Here is a 20,769-nt window from a genome sequence, read left to right on the forward strand (position 1 = left end):
CCCTGCCAGCTGTCAGTGAGAGGGGCCAGACCGAAGCCACTCAAGGCTTGGTTCTCTCCCCAGCTGCCGGGAGGGGACAGGCCAAAGCCATGCTCTTCCCCCCCTCCTAGAGGCCGAAGCCACCCTGGCCCTTGCTCCCCCACCCCGCCCCTACCTCTTTGTCCCCCTCCCCTAGCCACCCGGGAAGGGACCGAGGCCTGGTTGTGACCGGCTCTCTACTCCGAGCCCCCCGGCGGTTGGGCTGAGGCCATGACGGGGGAGGTCTTGCAGCTCCCGTCCCACCCCCCAGAGGTCCAGGGAAGGCCACATGGCTTCCTCCCCTCCCTCCCCCCCCCCCCCCTCCGGAGCTCTGGGGAGCCTGGGAAGACCACATGGCTGCTGCCCGGCTCCTGCTCACCACCCCAAGTGCCAGGTAAGGGAGGGAGGGAGGAGGCAGGGTGGCTGAAGGGGGAGGGGCTGCGGGAGGCAGAGTGACGTGAGGACGTCACTGTGTTGTCCCATAAGAAAAACTTTTTTATATAGGAAGAGAGATTTTGGCATTGCAAACTGTTCAGAAAAGGGCAACAGAATGAGTAGGGGGTTTGGAATGGCTGCCATATGAGGAGAGAGTAATGAAACTAAGACTTGTCAGCTTTAGAAAAGAGGAGACTTAAAGGAGGATATGATAGCGGTCGATACAGTCATGACTGGTGTGGAGAAAGTAAATAAGGAAAAGTTATTTACTCTTTTTCATGACACAAGACCTAGGGGTCAACAAATGAAATTAATAAGTAGCAGGTGTAAAACAAACAAAAGGAAGTATTTCTTCACAGCACACACAGCCAACCTGTGGAACTCCTTGCCAGAGGATGTTGTGAAGAACAAGGCTTTTAACAGGGTTCAAAAAAGAACTATGTAAATCCATGGAGGTTAGGTCCATCAATGGTTATTAGCCAGGATGGGTGGGAATGGGTGTCCCTAGCCTCTGTTGTCACATCTTGATGATTCTCTGTTCTGTTCATTCCCTCTGGGGCTTCTGGCAATGGCCTCTGTCGGACCTTTGCTGTGACCCAGTCTGGCCATTCTTATGTTTCATTTCCTAAAGCTTTACCGTGTTTTCTTTCTCCTAGTGGGTGTTTTTCTGTTGAGAGTAAATCACAACACTCCTGGTTTTTAGGGCCCGCAGTTAGAATAAAAGGCCTTTTTTACTTGTAAGCTGAGCCAATGTGACCTGGAAATCACTGAGATGCAAGAAATGAGGAACCCCCGCCATGCCATTTTACTGAGTCCTCTTCAGAGCCGAACCGCCCTTGAAATAGTATCATTGATAGAATCTGGTTGAATCAACCCTGTCACAAAAAGGCCTCTCCGTCAGGCGTGTGTGCATGGTTCCCTGAAAGGGATCGCTGATAGGGAACGGAGCAGCAATTCGACCATGGAGCAAGTTAGGGATGTAAACTCCTGTTTCACATCCTAGAGCAAGCGTGTTCCTGCTCTATTCTCTGTCCTTGCGTTACCTCAGATGGCCAGAGCGCACTAACTCTACCGGAGGCTGACGTCAGTGGCAGCAAAACTGAGGCCTTTGATTTCCGCAGCGAGCCCACAGCCTCCTGTCTTACAGTCAGTGGCGACCCCTTGCTGGGGCAGGCGTTGCGTTCTGTGGTGGTAGGTTCCCGAAGGAGGAAAGGCCTGCTTGCCCCCTCTTCCCTGCTTCTCAGTAGACAGTCGCTGGCCGCTCGCCCTTTGCCCAGCCGTGCGGCTGCTCCTTTCTGCTGACGTTCGGTCGACGTTGGGGCTCTGCGGTCCCGTTGGGTAGCTCAGGACCCTAAGTTCTGCCAGACAGACCTGGCATGATTGCAGCAGCCCCGGGCCAGTTCAAACGGCAGCTGCTCCCCCTTTACGGAGCGTCACGTTAACACAACCAGTATTTTATGACTCTCTTTTCTAACTTCATTCTACTGAGGGGGTTTTTGGCTGGGGCGGGGCAGGAGTTTTGTCCCTCATATTTGAAACGGGCAGAAGGAAGAGTCGGTACCAAATATGTGGTATTATGCAGAGCCGGGGAAATGTGGAAACTGTTGTAAGCAAACCGTGTGCTGCTGAGAATTCAAATATGGGGGAAGGGCTGTATTTGCATATTGGGGTGGGTTATAGGCAACCCACAGGCCAGACACGATTCACCAGGGTGAGCCCTGCAGGGTTAGCTCGGCTTTCTTAACCTGCAGTTACAGCCACTCGCAGCTCCCATTGGCTGTGGCTCGCCATTCCTGGCCAATAGGAGCTGCTGCAAGCCGTGGCCCGGCCCATGCCGCTTCCTGCTGCTCCTGTTGGCCGGAAATGGCAAACGGCGGCCAACGGGACCTGTGAGCGGCCATGCCTGTGGGAGCGCAGGTAATTTAGGTGTCTGGTGGCCTGCCGGAGGCTAACCCTGGCAAATCATATCCGGCCCGCAGGCGACTTATTTCCTACCCCGTGTTATACCGTCAGCAGTGGGACTTACTGAACTTTTTTCCCCCTTTGGTTTTATTTGAGTCTCCTGGCACTAGGGATGTAACATCCCAGCTAATCAGTTCGTTTAAACCTTAGGGGTAACCAGTGAAGTGGGATTCCAGGGGGAGACGCTCCAGCTTGGCTGGAGCAGCCCCCAGCCCACGTGGGTGCTGGCTCCTGCCCCCACACCCCACACAGAGGGCTGCCAGCAGCAGGAACCGGCAACCCCACGCATGGGAGGTGCTGGGTTCTGCTGCCCCCCATCCCTACCTTGCACCGGTATAAAATCCTCTGTCTGATGTTAAAACATGGGGGTTTAGATTTTTCCCATTGCCGTATGGCAAAAGTGGACAGGGACCTGTATCCTTGGCCAGGGGAATCTGCAACAATCCAACTACTGCGAGAACTGGCAAGCCGTGTTCCCTGTAAGCTGGGCGCTTGGGCAGCCGCTCCGGAGACATTCCGATGCCGCCCTGCTGGTTAGCAGAGCGCCCACAGCCAGGTTTTGTGTTTCTATGGGTGGTGCATGTTGGCACATGCCTCGGTGCACATCAAAATGTATTCCACCCCTGGATGGAAAAACTCTGCATGTGGATGGACATGGTTAGAGGGAACACAGCTGGCAAGTGATGTCTGGGCTTACTTGTGGGGAACCCTAACTCCTGCGTCTTTGCGCTGCGATCTTGTAACATCATACAGGCGTAAGCACGGCTGGGCACTTGGAACTGCTCTGGACTGGGAGGTCTCTCGTCTGAGATGAACCTAGGCGGGAGCGTGGGTGAGTTAGGTACGGGCTCAGCAAGGCATCGCCACGTCTTTTACGTCAGTGGGACTAGTGGCCCGTGTATAGTGGAGCGTGTGTGTCCGTGTATTTCTGAGTTGGTAACACGCCGATGCCCCAGCAAGATGTCTTTGGGGAGCATTGTGCTGCCGGATGGGCTGTGCGTAAGAGGGAATCTCTGCGTCTGTCTAGGTGTGATTCTGTATTGGAGCTAGTTGGGGAAAACAGCCATCGTTGGAAAGATGCATATAGGATAGTCTTGTTGAAAACCAATATTAGCATGGAAAAATGCCAGCCACCTCGAATATTCTATGTGCGATCTATGGGAGAGAGAAAGGGAGAGCGTGCCGTTTGTCATACGCTTTGAGACTCCTCCGTAATGGGCGGAGGGTAGTTAACTGTTACGTGGCCACACAAATGGTGCGTGAAGGATTTGGGCCCATAGCATGCAGGCTCAGAGAAACAGACCCTCCTTTCCACTGGAATCTGAAGCTTTAGAATATGGCCCAGTTCCCTCAAGTTCTGTTTTAGTGTGCTAGGAGTAATTCCTAAGAGCGTCCCACCTAATCCCCACCCATTCTCGACCTGTGCCGGCTCGTTTTGGGAGCTGCACCCAGCTTGTTCTGAGCGCTCTGTGGAGATGTATCTACTGCCTGCCTGCTCATCTATGCAGAGTAAAGCAGGCTTGGGGGGCTGGGCATAAACGAACTAGATTCAAACACAGACTTGCCTACAAAATCGAGATCGGCATAGCAGCCGTCTCCAGGTTCCTGACTAAACCCGCAAGACACTAGTATGGCCTGTTCTGCTTTCTTGCCCCTCCCCTTCAGAGGTTAAATCCCGCCTGGTGAATTTGTCACTTATCGCTGCGCCTCATTTGCATATCTAATGAGCCGCCATTTTTGCGGAAGAGGCTCTTGCGCCAGAAGGAGCGTCTAGACTGCCCCTTCTTGCGCAAGAAAAACCCTCTTGCGTAATGCCGCTACGCTGGTTATTTTCAGGAATAACGGCGTTGCGCAAGAGGGTTTTTCTTGCGCAAGAAGTGGCTCCTTCTGGCGCAAGAGCCTTTTCCGCAAAAATGGCGGCTCATTAACTATGCAAATGAGGCGCAGCGATATTCCTCACTTAGCCTCATTTGCATCTTTCTGGCGCAAGAACCCGCCAGTGTAGACATAGCCTTACTGTTTCTGTTTGCCGCCTGATACCCAAAATTGAGAAGGTCCTTCTAGCGCTGCTGTCTGTGTGTGGCGAGTCCACGTGCTCTCGAATGACCCTGTGCTGCAAATCTGAGACTTGAATCGGTTCAGCACACACTCGGTATTTACTTTGCACAATGTTAGTGTTTGCTGTAAAAAAAGAAAAATATCACAACAGTGTCTTCCTTCAGTGCTTTTGCCAAACACTGGGAGTGCGCTTTGAGTTATTTGGAAATGCATACATTGCTAACAAGGGTCATTCTGAGAACATGCCTATAAAATAGGAAAGAATTTAAATTTCCGTTTCTTGCAGTGTGAGACCCTGGTCCTGCACACACTTGTGCGTGCGCATACTTGTGCTCTTGTGAGTAAATTTACACGCATGGATATGTTTGCAGGATTGGGCCCTGATGTTTGGCCAAAGGGGTGGATGTCAGAAACCTTGAAGCAACTTAATTCTGTCGGGCTTCATTAGCTGACTCTACATATAAATGCAGGATGCTTTAGGGATGATTTAACGTGGTACCCTCCTTCCCCGGAAGAAAATCTGCGATAGCAAGTTATTGAAAATCACTTATTGTCCAGCACGCGCTGAAGATGCTAGAAACTGAATTACAACGATTTGAAGTCTCCTTCAGCCTTGCTATCAAAGATAGCTGTTAACAAGGAGTTAATTTTTTTCTGCTCTGTGCATGTGGCTCAAGTTTCCATGTCAGTTTTGCTTTTGATTTTGTCGAGCCCAGATTTATAGACCCCACGCCTGCGAATTCGTCTCTCGTTTCCATGTAACCTTACAGCCACCAGCTGAACTGCGTTCCCAGTTAACAGCGGGTTAAATAAAACACCTTATGGACGCAGAGCAGTGTACGCATAGGGGCTGAGCCCTGGCAGTGCCTTCTGCTTTGTACACAATGAAAGCCATAGCTGCTCTTCCTGCCAGACAGCCTCCTCTCGAGGGGGGGAAAAGCAATTTTTAATATATTTAAAAAACCCCACAGAACGACAATTTGTCGCCTTTGTCTGAAAGCCGTTCAGCGGTGACTGTACTCCCCCCGGCTCGTGGGTTACCGCGTCTCTGTCGAGCTGCATTCTGATGGTGGTACACAGCCACTAGCTGCCCTCTTTAAAGAGGGAGAAATATGCAGCTGGTGCTTACAGTAGGTTCGCGTTCCTCGCGGTTCTTATCCTCCGGATTTCAGGAGCAGGTATGTAACCCACACCTCCTCTTGGGAGCAGCCCAGGAAACGACTCCCTGGACTAAGCTCCTTACGTTTGAAACGCAGAGCTGTCTCCCCAGCGCGTCGGAGGCCGTCATGGAAGGACTAAGGCATTTTCTGTGCAGTGGGCACAAAACCGAATGTCTGCCAGAATAGATCAATCTGAAACGATCCCTTTTATTGGGTGGCTGCCCAGGCCTGCCGCTGCAACAGTCAATCTAATTGGTTGCTTCCTCTTACCATGCGCAGCCTCATGTGGGAAATGCCCTTTTTATCTACAATGGCTGACTGCACTATGCCGCACTGTCAGTAGCTGCAGATTTCCTGTTCAAATGCACACAGTTGTTTCTGAACGCTAGAGTTCAGCAAGGGGAGATTGCATTGTTTTAGCTGATTCTATTTCTCTTTTTCCTACAGGTTGCTGAAAAGTGCCTTTCCTGAAGCCACTGCTGCTTGGATTTCTGTCTAAGGCTGCCTCTCTCTCTCCCCCCACCTCTCCCCTTTTTTTTTTAATTTGGCGTTGCTTGCAGTTCATACCCTAACGGCAACTCATCCACCCCCTTCTCCCCCCCCCTTTTGACACTCTGTTCGCTCAGCCATTTTTTTCCCCTTCCTGAGTATGTAGCAAATATTTTTCGACAGTTATAACATCCTTTCGTTCCTTTGAATGCTCGCAAATCGTAATTTTTAGAACCAAGAAATAAAAGGAAAAAAAAGTTTTCTGCCCAAGGACTGAGACCATTCCGCAAACAGGAGCGTTGCCAGCTGCGTATGCTTTTTGCAAGAATAATTGAAACCATTAACTGGAGAGCACAGAATTCTTTTGAAAGTCTGCCAGTTATTTTCAAGTAACTTTGGCAGTGGCACAAAATATAACACTTATATTTTAACTTCTACAATTGCACTTTTAGGAGCAGGCCTCTCATTTGATTTTCAGTTCTTCTGATAAGATTTCTATTTTATGATTGGCTTTATGTTTAATTCTTGTTGAAACAAACCCAATTTGACTTAAATGAAAACCTAAGTGCTGACGAATAGAAGTTTTACCAAAGCAACAAGTTCGTTATTTCTTCACCTTTAACTTGAATTCACTTTTTTACCCTTTTTTTAAAAAAAAAAATCAGCCGAAATATTGTCCTAAAGAAGGGTGTGATTGCTTGCGTTTTAATTTTTGTTTTTAATATGGCTGTAAACGTTTCCCTGGTTCGTGATACAAAATGGCTGACTTTAGAAGTATGTCGAGAATTTCAGAGAGGTACTTGTTCTCGATCTGATGCAGAATGCAAGTTTGCCCATCCGTCACGGAGTTGCCATGTGGAAAATGGTCGCGTTATTGCCTGCTTTGACTCTCTAAAGGTGAGGACTGTTTTAACATGTGCATTGCTTAATCTCCCTTTGCTATCATTCTCTTCCTGAGTCATTTCAAGTGGGTGGACTAGGGGAGATGAGTATAACAACTACTTTTCTGCAGGGAGAATGTTGTCTATGTAGAATCTAGTTTAGCTAATGCTTAGCATGCTGCAAATGTTTAATTCCGCCTGAATCAAACACTGGAAGTATGAGGAAGTTTCCTGTGTACGGTCCCAGCAGTGGTGGTAGAGATAGAGAAAACTTTTAACTTTGCCACGGTTATGTTTTTTATTGCATTCTGACAACTGGTACAAATGCACAGACTGTCAAACTTGGGGCAGGGAAAGGAGGGAGTTTGTGAATGTGTGTGCATTATCTGGAGCATTTTGAGACTGTAGGTCATGGCTACGCCCGAAATGGAGAACTCAGAATATCGATAGTAAATGAAAGTGAAATGAGAAAAGCAGAGTCCAAAACCATCCTACAACAGCAAAACTTGTAGCTTGTGTGCAGCGCATGCTGGCTTTGAATTCAGTACGGATCTCTGAAAGATGCTTTTAAATAAAGACCTCATTTTCAGTAATTGATCAGCCTCGGCTGCGTTTCCCTGTGACCGGGGTCCAGCTGCACCACACCAAATATGTTACAAGCAGCCCAAATATTTGGAGACTGGTGCCTAGAGAGAGTTGGGGATTGGAGGTGATTTCAAGAGTTATGAAAAGATGCACAGTGGGCAAATCATGTGTGAGTTAAAGAACAAAGTCTTTTGCTAGTGATTGTCCCGATGAATGCAATTGCACTATTCCTTGCAACAGTAAAGTTCATAGTGGGAAACCTTTTTAAGTCTGCTGAATTAACAGATCCTTCCCAGCAACAGAGACAACAGAAAAGTTATCCTGATCCACCCATTGGGAGCCTCAGTCCAGGTTTTTCAGCAGTGACTACCAATTTTTGAGTGCACTAAACTGGAGGTGCCCAATCCGGGACATAGAGGGGACCATCATGGTCATCTAGTCTGACCTGCTGCCCATCACAGGCCACAGAACCTCAGTCGCTCTCCCCTGCAGTCAGGCCTGACTTCTGGCTGTGTTTATTGGTGTCCTCAGATCTTGAAATCGAGACCCCAAGTTACAGAGAATCCACGATTTTCTCTAGTGTAACCTAGTGCAGGAAGGAAAGTGAAAACCCCACAGGGTCTCTGACCCGTGAGAAAATGTCTTCCTGGCCCCAAATATGGTGATTAGTTAGACCTTGAGCACATGAGGAGACCCACCCGCCAGACACCTGGGAAAATATTTGCAGTAGTAATGCCGAACCCTCCTCATCATGTGCCCCATCTCTGGTCATTTAAAGATACTTAGTTTTAACAGTCCCCGAGGGGTCATATGCCATTGTAGGCACCTTCCTCAGACCATCCCCTCCTTCACCATGCCAGTCCCTCCATCACATCTTACAAGAGTGATTTTTCAGAGGGCACTTTCTGAAAAGGGGTCAGTTCTGAAAAATTGACACACTCCAAATCACTCGTCACTTTTGAAAACTCTGAGTTTATGCCCCTAGTGCTAAAGCGGCATGTGTTTCCTGCTGTTGACGTTGCGAGACAGAATCTGGTTATTTTGTGATCTTAAAAACTTCCCACTGAACTTGAAGTTTTGCTTGAAAAGCCTTAGGGACAATAGCTAGGTGAACTAGTGAAAGTATGTGTGCATAAATTAAGACCATGGCCATGTCCTCTTTGACATCGTCTAACCCGTATTATTGCAGTTTTGAACCTTAGCATGCTCCCCTTTGTTCCATTGTGATAGGAAGTGCAAACATCCAAGTTGCATTTAAGCTTTGTTCTTGTTAATCCGCGGTCATCAATTGGTTCCTCACTTATATAGCACCTTTCAAATATTCATGCACATGCCTGCTAACCGGGGTAGCCTGAAATATGCTTTTATCAGCAAAGAGAAAAGTGAGCGTTCCCTGTGCCCTTCAAACTTTTGAAGTGCAGCCAGTGGTCGGACAGCTATTTTGGATAAAGAGATTAATATGTTGACTTTACATTGTATAACGTTCGCTTGTCAAGCGAAAAGGGGCCCAGTAAACATGCTGTGTGATAGTCCAATCTAGCACTTCCTGCACCTTGTGAGAGAGCTGCGGTAGTAGTTCCTCAGAAATGGCCTAACCACGTCGTCTGGCTTGGTTCCTTGACACCCGTTTGCAGGTAGCACTAGCTGAAGTAACATGCAGGACCTCATGCGACAGGCTGTTGGGCGACACGTCTGTACGGCGCGCCCGACACGCACCCAGGTCTCTGCCCTAGGCCATTCTCTGCAGGGCTGGACTCGAGGAATGAAGACTGCAGGTTCCCACGTGCCGGGTAGGCCCAGGCTCAAATCCCATCCATTGGCAATAGCAGCAAGCTGCAGGTTCCCATGTGCCGGGTTGGGGCCCAGGGGTGGGAGGGTCGTGGAGCATCCAGTTTGGAAGAGAGAAGAGATAGCAGTGTTGTTAATGACAGCGGTCGGCTTTAAGCTGCCTGCTCAGCATGGGTTTCATTCTTACGACCCTTATGTGTAATTAGGCGCACTCATGGCAGCCCAGACTTCAATGCAGTGGGACGTGCTCTGTACAGACTCTGTAAGCGGCAGGAGAATAGAGCCCGAGTGGAAAGATTTCCCGGGCAAAGATCGTTTCCTCTGATGGGAGCTGTTGATTCACATCCACCAGCTTGCTTCACCCCACAGAGAGGAAACCCCAGGAGAGGAGTAGCGCCCCCACCTCCGCTGCGCAAGCATCACCAACCCCACAAATTCCAGAATCACCCTAAAAATCATTGTGCATTTGGTTTTGAAACCTGCAGGCTTTTCGGCAGTAACCCGCGTGGGGTTCTGTTGGTGCTGGGTTTGGAGCTTTTCGGGTCGGGTTTCCAAGGGCCTCTCAACAGCTGCGAGGGCTGGCAAGTTACTTTTTAAAGAAAAACACCAATTCTTCTGAGGCTTGTCATGGTCCTCGGAGAGGGGGCCATGCCGGGCCACAGGAGACCTGGGCTCTCTGGCGTGAAGGGCCATAGAAGTTATTCAGACCAAGGCTGTTCCTGCCTCGGTGCACTCAGTCGAAACTTGAGAAAAGTCTTAGCAGGTGATCCGCGGAGGTGAGGCCTAGGGCGGTGGGCTGAGGTAATGGTTCTGACTGGTGCTGAATTCTCACCTCAGTTCACCTCCCTCCAGTCTTGGGCCTTTTGCCTTCACCTCTGGCTTGGGGTGGAATCATGCAGCCTGCCCCCTCAGACCAGGCCTCGGTGCCTGCCTGCTGCCCAAACCACGGTATTTACCCCAGACACGTTTCAGAGACAACAGATCTTAAAACAGAAGCAGCCTAGCCACTCACCGGCCTTTGCCTAAGGACGGCGCTTGTCGGAGGGGCCACCCTCCCCGCGAGTCACTGTGGAGCAGTCTCATGGTCTCTCTGCTCCCAGAATCTGTGCCTTTTCTTCAGCGACAAGATCTCGGATGCTCAAAGCTAATGGGCTCCCCAGTTATCTTTTCAGCTTTTCGAGGTGGCTAGTCTGGGTCCAGGTGTATTGCCCTGATTGTTTTTCCCCACAGCCCCTTGTTGTGTTGGAACTGTACATTAATACAGGTGCCTCGAGTAACCCACTGTGCAATCCCAGCACCTCACTGACCAGGTCGCGTACGCTGGTGTTAACATGATGACAGCTTCGTCGTCTTCAGTTCAGCCTGTCAGAAGAGTGAAAACGGATATGTGTGCAGACGTAGCCTGGGTTGTCAAAGGAGAGGCCGGGCTCTCTGCTCCGTATGCTTGCGGGCATGTATCTCTGCATCTCTCTGGGTGTATTTTCTCTCCCAGAAATACGGGATACATAATGGTGTAATAGGAAGGGTTTTATTTATAAGAGTCGGGGGCGGCTGCATTATGCAGCACTGTGCAATCTGTTGGGAGCCTCAAAGAGTTACAACATTTTGGTTCCTAAATTGGTCCCATGTGCAGGACTGAATTTTGCCCTTCCTGGAGCTCTGGCTATTTGAGAGGGAGACGTCTGGGGCTGAGGGGAAGAGAAGGAAACCTTTTTCTGGCAAGTGGAATTGAAAAAGGGAAACAGTGCTGTTTGAAGCGGATCAGATGTTTGACTTGCACATCAGTCAAGGAAGGAGTACGGCAGAAAGGGATCTAGGGCTCATAGTGGACCACAAGCTAAATATGAGTCAACAGTATGACACTGTTGCAAAAAAAGCAAACATGATTCTGGGAGGCATTAACAGGTGTGTTGTGAGCAAGACACGAGAAGTCATTCTTCCGCTCTACTCTGCGCTGGTTATGCCTCAATTGGAGTATTGTGTCCAGTTCTGGGCACCACATTTCAAGAAAGATGTGGAGAAATTGGAGAAGGTCCAGAGAAGAGAATGATGAAAGGTCTAGAGAACATGAGCTATGAGGGAAGACTGAAAGAATTGGGGAAAAAAGGAGAAGACTGAGAGGGGACATGATAGCGGTTTTCAAGTATCTAAAAGGGTGTCATGAGGAGGAGGGAGAAGAATTGTTCTCCTTGGTCTCTGAGGATAGGACAAGAAGCAATGGGCTTAAATTGCAGCAAGGGAGGTTGAGGTTGGACATTAGGAAAAACTTTGTCAGGGTGGTTACACACTGGAATAAGTTGCCTAAGGAAGTTGTGGAATCTCCATGCCTGGAGATATTTAAGAGCAGGCTGGACAGACACCTGTCAGGGATGGTCTAGACAGTGCTTGGTCCTGCTGTGAGGGCAGGGGACTGGACTCGATGACTTCTCGAGGTCCCTTCCAGTTCTCGTGTGCTGTGATTCTGTCAGGGCCCCTTACACCCGCTCCTTCAAGCTCGTTAAGGGTGATTTGAGTTCTGTTGTGTCTATCACACCCCACTTACTGCTACCTTTGGAAAACACATTTCCAGTGCTTTCCCTTTACTAGCTCTGCCCTTGACAAGCAGAACTGATGGGCATCCTTGAAGAACAGAGGGCTCCGATTTGGTAGGCTGTTGGGATCAATCTCTTTATCCTTTACTGGAGGAAAAAATGCCCTTCCAATGTATTGCTGGTTTATGAGGCGTGCTGATGTCTGTTATGTTTCATGGAAAAGTGTTAGTTTAAGAAGCTATGAAAGAGAAAATAAAATTTCAGCAAAGGGATAGCTGGGTACTTACGCCACTATAAAGGAGAAAGCGTTTACAGCCATCCTTGGATGACAGTAGTTTTTGTTTCAAGGGAAACTAAACAGTAATATTGAGGAAGGGGAGTTAATTTGCAAGAAGGTCACTTAAATGAATTACAAGTTAACAAATAATTGTTAGACTTATCATTGTCCTTGCTTCGGTTTGCCATACAACTCCATTTAAAACAGTGGCGTTTTCAGGGGGTCGCTGTCAATGGGTTGGTTTTGCCCAGGAATACATGGCTTTATAGCAGTCCACCAAAGGCGTGCTCATCTGTTTCTTCAATGGTTCAGGCATATAAGCCCATTCCATTGTGAGCCTTTTAGGGTTAAAATTGCCTTGACAGTGAAAAAGTTAGAGTCTGAGTTCTTGGCTGCTTCTCTATATCTTTAAAAGAAGTTAAGAAAGCCTTTGATGAGTTACTGGAAACACAAGTTGGTCTGTGCCGTGACTGGGCAAAGGAACTGTCATAGATACAAATGTGCCAATTAAAAGTGTCCATATAATATGGAGCCCAACTTCAAAGAGACTTTGCTTTACGTTTGGAGTGTCCAAACTATGGATTTGTGTTGGAAAACAACGTTTGCAGTCTCACATTTGCTTACCTGGTGTACTAGTGCAGACATAAAAGCATATTGGATGCCAAAATGTAGCAAGGCAAAAATCTCAGGTGTCCAGATTTGGATTTGTGGGATTCTCATGTGAGACGGGACGGGACGGCCAAAAGCCGGCTGGCACTGGGGCAGGAGGGATAAGGGGCCCCCTGTCGGTCAGGTGTTGGGGCAGGTTCACGCGTGGCCAAGGGGATAGGCCTCTGCTACAGGTTGGACCTCTCTGGTCTGGTACCCTGCCGGACAAAGGGTGTAAGCGACTAGTTGACTATCCAATAAGCAAATGCTCATCGGATGGTCGAGTAGCCGCTCAGCTAGTCACTCCCCCCCGCTTGCTGCCTCTGTCAGGTAGGGAGGGGCAGAGGCATAGCTGGAAACAGCGTTACCGGGGACTGCTGGAGTCCCCGCATGTGCCAGTTCCCACTGCGGAGGCATCTGCTTTTGAAACGTATAAGAGCCTCGCAGGGCTCTTGTGCTTTTCAAAAGCAGAAATGCCGCAGGGAGCATGGGGCGATTGGGGACTCACGCAGTCCTCGCTTGCCCTATGCTCTCTGCAGCATCCCCTCCTTGCTGCCTCTCACAGCAGGCGGGGGGACGGGATCCAGTTCGGGGGGGAGCCGGCTTAAAAGCCGGTTCCCCCGGCACCATCTCTGGGCTGCCACCTGGCCCCTCCCCGCCTCTATCAGAGACAGCAATGGGGGGATAGGGGATGCTGCTGTGAAGCAGCCCTTGTCCACAGGGGTCCCAGCGGGGAGCTGGGCCCTATCATGGACAGGGGCTGTTGCCACCAAGCAACTTCTGTCCGCAGCCAGCCGTAGCTGCTGTGAAGAGGGGCTAGTGCCCGGAGCAGTCTGTTTGCGGTGGCCAGAGCTGTCCGCCATGAAGAGGGGTTGCTGGACTCAGCGCGAGCTGGCACTGAGCAGTCCTGGCTCATGCTGATTATTGCGCCTCTGTGTTTTAAATGTAGCAAGAGCCCGTTTTGACTTGGTGACTTGCGTTCTCCCAGGAAAGGGGGTTTGTGGCGCCTGGTGTGCTCCAGGCAGCAAGCAGGGGTGCAGTATAGCAGGAGGAGGCGGGATGCGGGTCCATTTGCATGCACACAAAGCAGGTTTCTTTGTGGTGCATTCCACACTGCAGACAGCCCCTGCCTATCCTTGTCCCTGGGCTCCCCTGGATTTGGCACTTGGTTGATGCAGTGAGAGAAGTTGCCGAGTGACGTGCCCCGGTTGCTGACCTTGACTACGTGATGCTGGGAATCGCCAGGTGGCCACCCATCTGCGTGCGAAGTGCCGCCCAGGGCAAAGTCTGGAGGCGGCGGCGTGAAATCTGCACCAGGCGTGCTGGGCTGTGACGGGTGCCCCGTGGCTGGTCTCGGGGCCCTCTTGCTCTTTGCGGGAACGACAGCAAAGCGAGAGACTAACCTCCGGCGTCCGGCGCTGGTCCGGGTGGGTGATGCTTGGCAGGCCCCATGCCGTGTGGGAGGGCGGCCTGCAGGCAGGGTGCCCGCTTGGGGGTGCAGCTTCCTAGCTCACATGTGGCCAACTAGCTCCGTTGGCAAGCTCAGGAGCAGGGTTGTGGCTCTGGCGCCGACCCTGAATAGGAGAGAATTATGGCCCTGCCTCTGTGCGCCCAAGGGAGGTGGGAAGCCTTTTTGCGTCTGTATTTAAAAGGCGAAAACCAGCTCTGCTGGGGCGGAAGGAGGCTGCCGTCCAGCAGGGCCCTGGCTGGCGTAGAGGCAGCACCGCCTTGTGATGTGGCCCAGGGGAGGAAGCCGAGGAGACCCTGCGTTCTACCGGCACGTTGAGCACGTGCTCGCCTAATGCCAGTGGGGAACACGTGGCATTCTGGGCACTCGGGCCCGGAGAGTAGCGCAGGGAGAGTCATGTCTGGACAGACGCCCCCGGGAGCCATCTCAGGCTCTGGGAGCTGCAGCAAAAGGGATACCCGGGGCTCTTGGCAGGTTCCAGGAGAAGGCCCAGGCTGGCAGAGACCTTGGGAGTCATCGAGTCCTGCCCCCTGCCCAAAGCAGGACCCACCCCGACTCCATCATCCCAGCCGGGACTTAGCACCCTCCCAGGCTTGGGGAGCAGTTCCTCCTGGCACTGCCTTCTCGGTGTCATTGTAACCCCTTTCTTCAGCTCTGCCCTTCACGCCTGTCCCGCCGAGGAGATGGGGCCCACACGCCTCGCTGTCTGCTCCAGGGCCGACGTCCTGAGGAAAAGTGGTGCCTCCCGGAGTCGCTCTCCCTTCCTGGTGTCCCCCCAGGGCAGTCCAGTTTGGCTCCAGCCCCAACATAGGCCTGAGGGGCCCAATTCAGCCCTTCCCTGGTGCACAACCTCTCAGATTTCCCACATCACTTCTCTGGGGTTTGCCTCGCCGTTCGGATGGTCCCTGGTTGTGTGGAGAGCTGCAGGTCATCGGCATGGGCCACCTCGGGGCGATCGGGCTGCATGTCAGCCTGTGGTCTCAGCACGGCTCCCGCTGGCTAGAGAGGTGCCCGCCCCCTCTGGGTATTGTTAGAAGAGAGGTGCGGGTCCCTACCTTTGGAACCTCCCTCGCTAGGGTGAAGGTCGGCTGCAGGAGCCGCCTAGGAAAGCATATGCTGCTGCTTTCCAGGCTGTTCTGTGCACCTGAGCCTCTACCTTGAGGCTGTTCTACCCTGAGCCTCGCTTGTCAGACTGGCCCCTTTCATGATGGCCAAATTCATTCTTCCCGAAAGAATTAAAATGCACGTTGTCGACACAGCTCGGCACTGGTGACTTCCACTCTCTGAGACAGGGCTATGGGGAGAGCCCTGGGTGGATAGAATAGTTGTGCCTGCATCCGTATCCGCAGGAATGAGCCATGGACGGACGTGGATACCTGCGCAGATTTGCAGGGCTCTTGCGAGGGTCTGTTTGGCCCATTGGCTCATTTTGCAATACTGGATAGGACCTGGGCATAGGAAGCGTCCTTGGGCATTTTCCTTCCAGTCCGTTGATGTGCTTTGTCCCAGACCCTTTTGGAAACTCAGCCCCTCCACTCTTCGCTTTGTGCCACTCGAGAGCAGGTCGATTTGAGTGAGGTGGGCTTCTAAACCAAATCAGTCTTGGCCCAGTGAAGCTCACGTCTTCGGTCATTGTTCACTTGCTCTTGTCTCGTGGGATTCTCCTGAGAAGCATTTCATGAGCTGCGTGTCCCTAAGGAAGGCTGGTGACCCAGTGCGGGGGCTGCAGCTTAAAGACGCGGGCCGGCTAGGCAGACAGAAGAGCAGGGCTGGCCTCATTTTGTGCACTGTATAGGAGTATGGGCCACATTGAGAGCAGTCGCGGGGTATGTCTACACTTGCACCCGGTTTCGAGAGCGGGATGCAAATGAAGACATTCGAAATTGCAAATGAAGCTAGGATTTAAATATCCCGCTCTTCATTTGCATATTTGCGTTATGGCGCTGTTTCGAAATAACATGCTGTTAAGACGTGGTTATTTTGAGAGAAAACCCTTCTCTTGAAATAACTGGTAAACCTCATTTGCCTGAAGTGGGTGTCAGTTCCCAGCCAGGGAAAATCCCTCCTAAAGACTCGTTTGGCTTTAGGGCTTAATTTGGCTGAGGAGGTGGAGTTGTGAGCCTCAGTACCAGCTCTGGCAAGGTGTAGTAGCGGCGAAGCTTTGCGAACCCTTCCCTCGCATTAATGTTCAGGATGTGAATGTGCAGCCATGTACACGGTGAACCGAGGTGCCTGGGTTTAGTGGTTAACCTTCACGGTTACGTGCAGGCTCCCAGGACACACGGGGAGCTGGCTTAACATCCGGCTGCCGGTGCGCTCTGGCTCCCAGCGAGTTCCCTGTTGCCCCACGTGTAACCTCTGAAATTTTCAACTGCGGATAAGGGGGAGCCAGTAGATATAGTATACTTGGATTTTCAGAAAGCCTTTGACAAGGTCCCTCACCAAAGGCTCTTGTGTAAATTACATGGCCATGGGATAAGAGGGAAGGTCCTTTCTTGGATTGAGAACTGGTTCAAAGACAGGAAACGAAGGGTAGGAATAAATGGTAAACTTTCGGATTGGAGAGAAGTAACTAGTGGTGTCCCCCAAGGGTCAGTCCTGGGACCAATCCTCTTCAACTTAATCATAAATGATCTGGAGAAAGGGGTAAGCAGTGAGGTGGTAAAGTTTGCAGATGATATCAAACTGTTTAGGATAGTCAAGACAGAAGCAGACTGTGAGGGACTCCAAGAAGATCTCACCAAACTGAGTGATTGGGCAACAAAATGGCAAATGAAATTTAATGTGGATACGTGTAAAGTAATGCACATCGGGAAAAATAACCCCAACTATACGTACAGTATGATGGGGGCTAATTTGGCTACGACAAATCAGGAAAGAGATCTTGGAGTTATTGTGGACAGTTCTCTGAAAACTTCCACGCAGTGTGCAGCGGCGGTCAAAAAAGCAAATAGGATGCTAGGAATTATTAGGAAAGGGATAGAAAATAAGACCCAGAATATCTTACTGCCCCTGTATAAAACTATGGTATGCCCACATCTTGAATACTGTGTACAGATGTGGTCTCCTCACCTCAAAAAAGATATTTTGGCCTTGGAAAGGGTTCAGAAAAGGGCAACTAAAATGATTAGGGGTTTGGAACGGGTCCCATATGAGGAGAGGTTAAAGCGACTGGGACTTCTCAGTTTAGAAAAGAGGCCACTAAGGGGGGATATGATAGAGGTCTATAAAATCATGAGTGGTGTGGAGAGGGTGAATAAAGAAAAGTTATTTATTAGTTCCCTAAATAGAAGAACTAGAGGACACCAAATGAAATTAATGGGTAGCAGGTTTAAAACTAATAAAAGAAAGTTCTTCACACAGCGTGTAGTCAACCTGTGGAACTCCTTGCCAGAGGAGGCTGTGAAGGCTAGGACTATAATAGAGTTTAAAGAGAAGCTAGATAATTTCATGGAGGTTAGGTCCATAAAAGGCTATTAGCCAGGGGATAAAACGGTGTCCTTGGCTTCTGTTTGTCAGAGGCTGGAGAGAGATGGCAGGAGACAAATCTCTTGATCATTGTCTTCGATCCACCCTCTCTGGGGCACCTGGTGCTGGCCACTGTCGGCAGACAGGATACTGGGCTAGAAGGACCTTGGTCTGTCCCAGTACGGCTGTTCTTATGTTATGTTCTTATGTTGGTGAATTGAATGGATTGTCACATCCCGAGTTAACGGAACGGTTTAATTAACTCAGTTCAAACGTACCGGGGGCATCCTGGTCACAGCGTTGCCGTGTTTGCAGCCAGCTACCCACTCCTGAATGTAGAACTGCCTTTCTTCACGGCTCTCAGGCCTTGCGCTGGGGCCACTGGACAGTGCGTCTGTGTGGCCGGCTTGGCTTCCCTGGCCACGTTTCTGAGGCCAGAAACTCAGTGGTAAAGTCAGGGCTGCCTCAGGAAGGGCTTTTCCACACTCCGCACTCGGGGTGTTAGACTAGTCGACTATCCGATAAGCAAAGCTTATCGGATAGTCAGTCAACTAATCGATTTATGCCCCCCCCCCACACAGATTGCTGCCTCTGTCAGAAAGAGGCAGCAAAAGGGGGTGGGGAGGAAGGGATACTTGCAAGTGGCAGCGCCACGCAGCTGAGCTGGGGATCAGCTGTGCGGCTCGGTGCGCGTGGAGCCCGGGGTCAGCTGGGGACTCCCCAGCTGATCCTGGGTTCCACGGAAATGCGGCGCTGGAGTCCGGGATCAACTGGGGAGTCCTCAGCTGACCCCGGTTTGAGCGTGGCATTTCAAAGCAGCAGTGCAGCGTGGAGCCCAGGGTCAGTGGGGGATTCTGAGCCCTCCACTGACCCTAGGCTCCACGCTGTGCTGCCACTTTGAAATGCACAAGAGCCTCCGCTGGGGACTCTTGAGCATTTCAAAGCTGGAACCTGCCTGCAGCCTGGAGTCAGCAGGACTTCCCTCTGGCCTTGGGCTGCACATGGAGTTCCACATTCCTCCTTTGAAATGTACAAGAACCCCAGCAGGGGCTCTTGTACATTTCAGAGGAGGAATGCGGAAGTGCCTATCGACTAGTCGAGTGGTCGATGGAAATCCCATCGACGACTCGACTAGTCAAGTAACCGCTAGTTAACATCCATACTCCGCGCTGCCAGATCGCATCTCCCAGCCTGCGTGCCGGGGCAGTGCAGCGCCTGTCCTTGGGTGTGGACAGAGGTGTCTCAGGTCCCGTTTCTGAGCCCGAAGCCAACTGGTGCCCCCGAGGGGCAGAGCCGGCAGCGTTTTCGGCATTAACAGAATCCAGGAGTGACTGTGGGTAGGTGGTGGTGAGCTGCTGCCGCCGGTTCTCACATGCCTAAGCTTGCCGAGAAGAACGCCCGCTTGGGGCCTGGCTCGCAACCCTTCTGATGAGCTGTTTGGCGGTGGAGCCCTTTCCTGGGTGTGCTACGGGGTGGCCTGGCTTTCTGCGTGGAGGACTGGACGTCGGAGGCGTGCCTCCCGCGTCGGGCGGGGTAACGTGCTGCTGCCGGGCCTGGGGTGGGGGCAGCACACGAGAGAGGAGTCGCATTCTGTACGCCGTCCCCGATTCCCAGTGTGCCGTAAGCCTCTCCCTTTCGCCTCCCCACCAAGTGCCATTGGTTTCCTTTCCCCACACCGACACTCAGGCGCCTGTTATTCAAACAAGGGCACGTGGCTTGCACTGGCGATGTTTGTTCCTGCCAGCAGCGGGTGAAAAAATCAGCCGCCGTTACCTGCTACGCATGTATGCTGCGGGCACCTGCCTTGCCCAGGGTGTGTTGCCGGGCCCATTCTACGCCCTGCAGAGGGTCTGAGGCTGGCCATGCCCCAGCTACAGAGCTTTTGCTGCAGCTGAAGCAGCTCCGCCTGGTAGCCCTGGCGGCCCGTGGTTCGGTGCCAGTGTGCCCGGCGGGATGAGGGCTCTCACACAGACACAGCGGCGTGCCTGCCCGTGCGCGGCAGACTCCAAGGACTCTGAACTTGGCCGGTGACAGGATGCAAGTTGGCGCGACGTTGCCGTTTGACCTGTAGCACTCGCTCCTCGATATGGGAACCTCTGAGAAGAGGGGCGTTCGCTCTGGCTCCCGCTCTGGTCAAAACCCATCAGTGTGGCCCACGCTCTGTGGACCTTGTCATCCGCATGGGAGAGCGGACGCTGCACCGTCGCGGTGGCAGGGGCTCTGAACTCAGATTTCTAGGGCAGAGGGTGTCTTGTAAGCACCGCGGGCCTCGCCAAGCAGAAAGGTTGTCAACCAGGGGCCTAAAATATCGACTGGATTTTCCTTTAGCACAGAATATATTCCATTTAGCACCTCTCTGCTGCCTCCAGAGCATCCTTTCCCAAAATCACAGGCCTAACGTGTTCCACAGATGCATCCAATTTCCCCCTTGTCAGCCTCGGCAAAGGTTCTTCTGTCATGCGAGGCCAGCCGGAAATCGCCCGGGGCTACCGTGGAACGACTGGTTAAAGTCAGACTAGTTTTTTAATTAATCTGCAGAGACGTGCCCTCCCTCTGCATGGGGCTGTTTGGTTTCCCCGGGGCCCGTGAATTCTGTTGCCACAGGCCCCTCCCCAGGCCGATGTGGTGTGGTGGATACTGGGGTGCATCGGGACTGCGTGGTTCTAGGTGGAGCCATGCAAAGAGCAGGGAGCAGTTTCAGAGCGTAGGTCTGTACTGCCGTTAAAAACCTCCAGCTGGCCTGTGCCGGCTGACTCGGGCCAAGGGGCTGATGGACTGTGGTGTAGATGGTTGGGCTACAGCTGGAGCTCAGGTCTAGGACTCAGTGAGGAGGGAAGGGTCCCAGAACTGTCTGCAACCTGAGGTTGTTCCAGTAGGGGGCAGCCTGCGGCCCATCAGGGTTCTGTGTGCGGCCCACAAGACACTGCGTTACCGTTGCCAGATTCCGCTGGTTTCTGTCCATGTGGTTTTTTTCCTGCTGGTATGACTGGACTATACGTAA

At 51.6% G+C, this 20,769-nt stretch overlaps 1 protein-coding gene across 11 annotated transcripts in view; it reads left to right on the forward strand.

Annotated features, from left to right (window-relative positions):
- MBNL3 (muscleblind like splicing regulator 3) overlaps window positions 1-20,769 on the forward strand; it is a 126,373-nt gene that overhangs the window by 36,373 nt on the left and 69,231 nt on the right. For 8 of the 11 annotated variants that reach the window (XR_012906964.1, XR_012906963.1, XM_075941146.1 and 5 more), the window contains exon 2: window positions 6,081-7,019. The exons of 1 other annotated variant lie outside the window; for it this stretch is intronic. Coding sequence is in view for 8 of the 10 variants with exons in the window: in XM_075941146.1 (XP_075797261.1) it covers window positions 6,846-7,019 (174 nt within the window). In the remaining 2 variants the exon portion in view is untranslated. Of the gene's footprint in view, window positions 1-5,513; window positions 5,652-5,798; window positions 5,969-6,080; window positions 7,020-20,769 lie in introns of those variants that run through there. 2 more of the 11 variants (XM_075941142.1, XM_075941144.1) reach the window with 2 other exon arrangements.

This window comes from Pelodiscus sinensis, chromosome 13, assembly GCF_049634645.1.
Source record: "Pelodiscus sinensis isolate JC-2024 chromosome 13, ASM4963464v1, whole genome shotgun sequence".
Taxonomy (NCBI): domain Eukaryota; kingdom Metazoa; phylum Chordata; order Testudines; family Trionychidae; genus Pelodiscus; species Pelodiscus sinensis.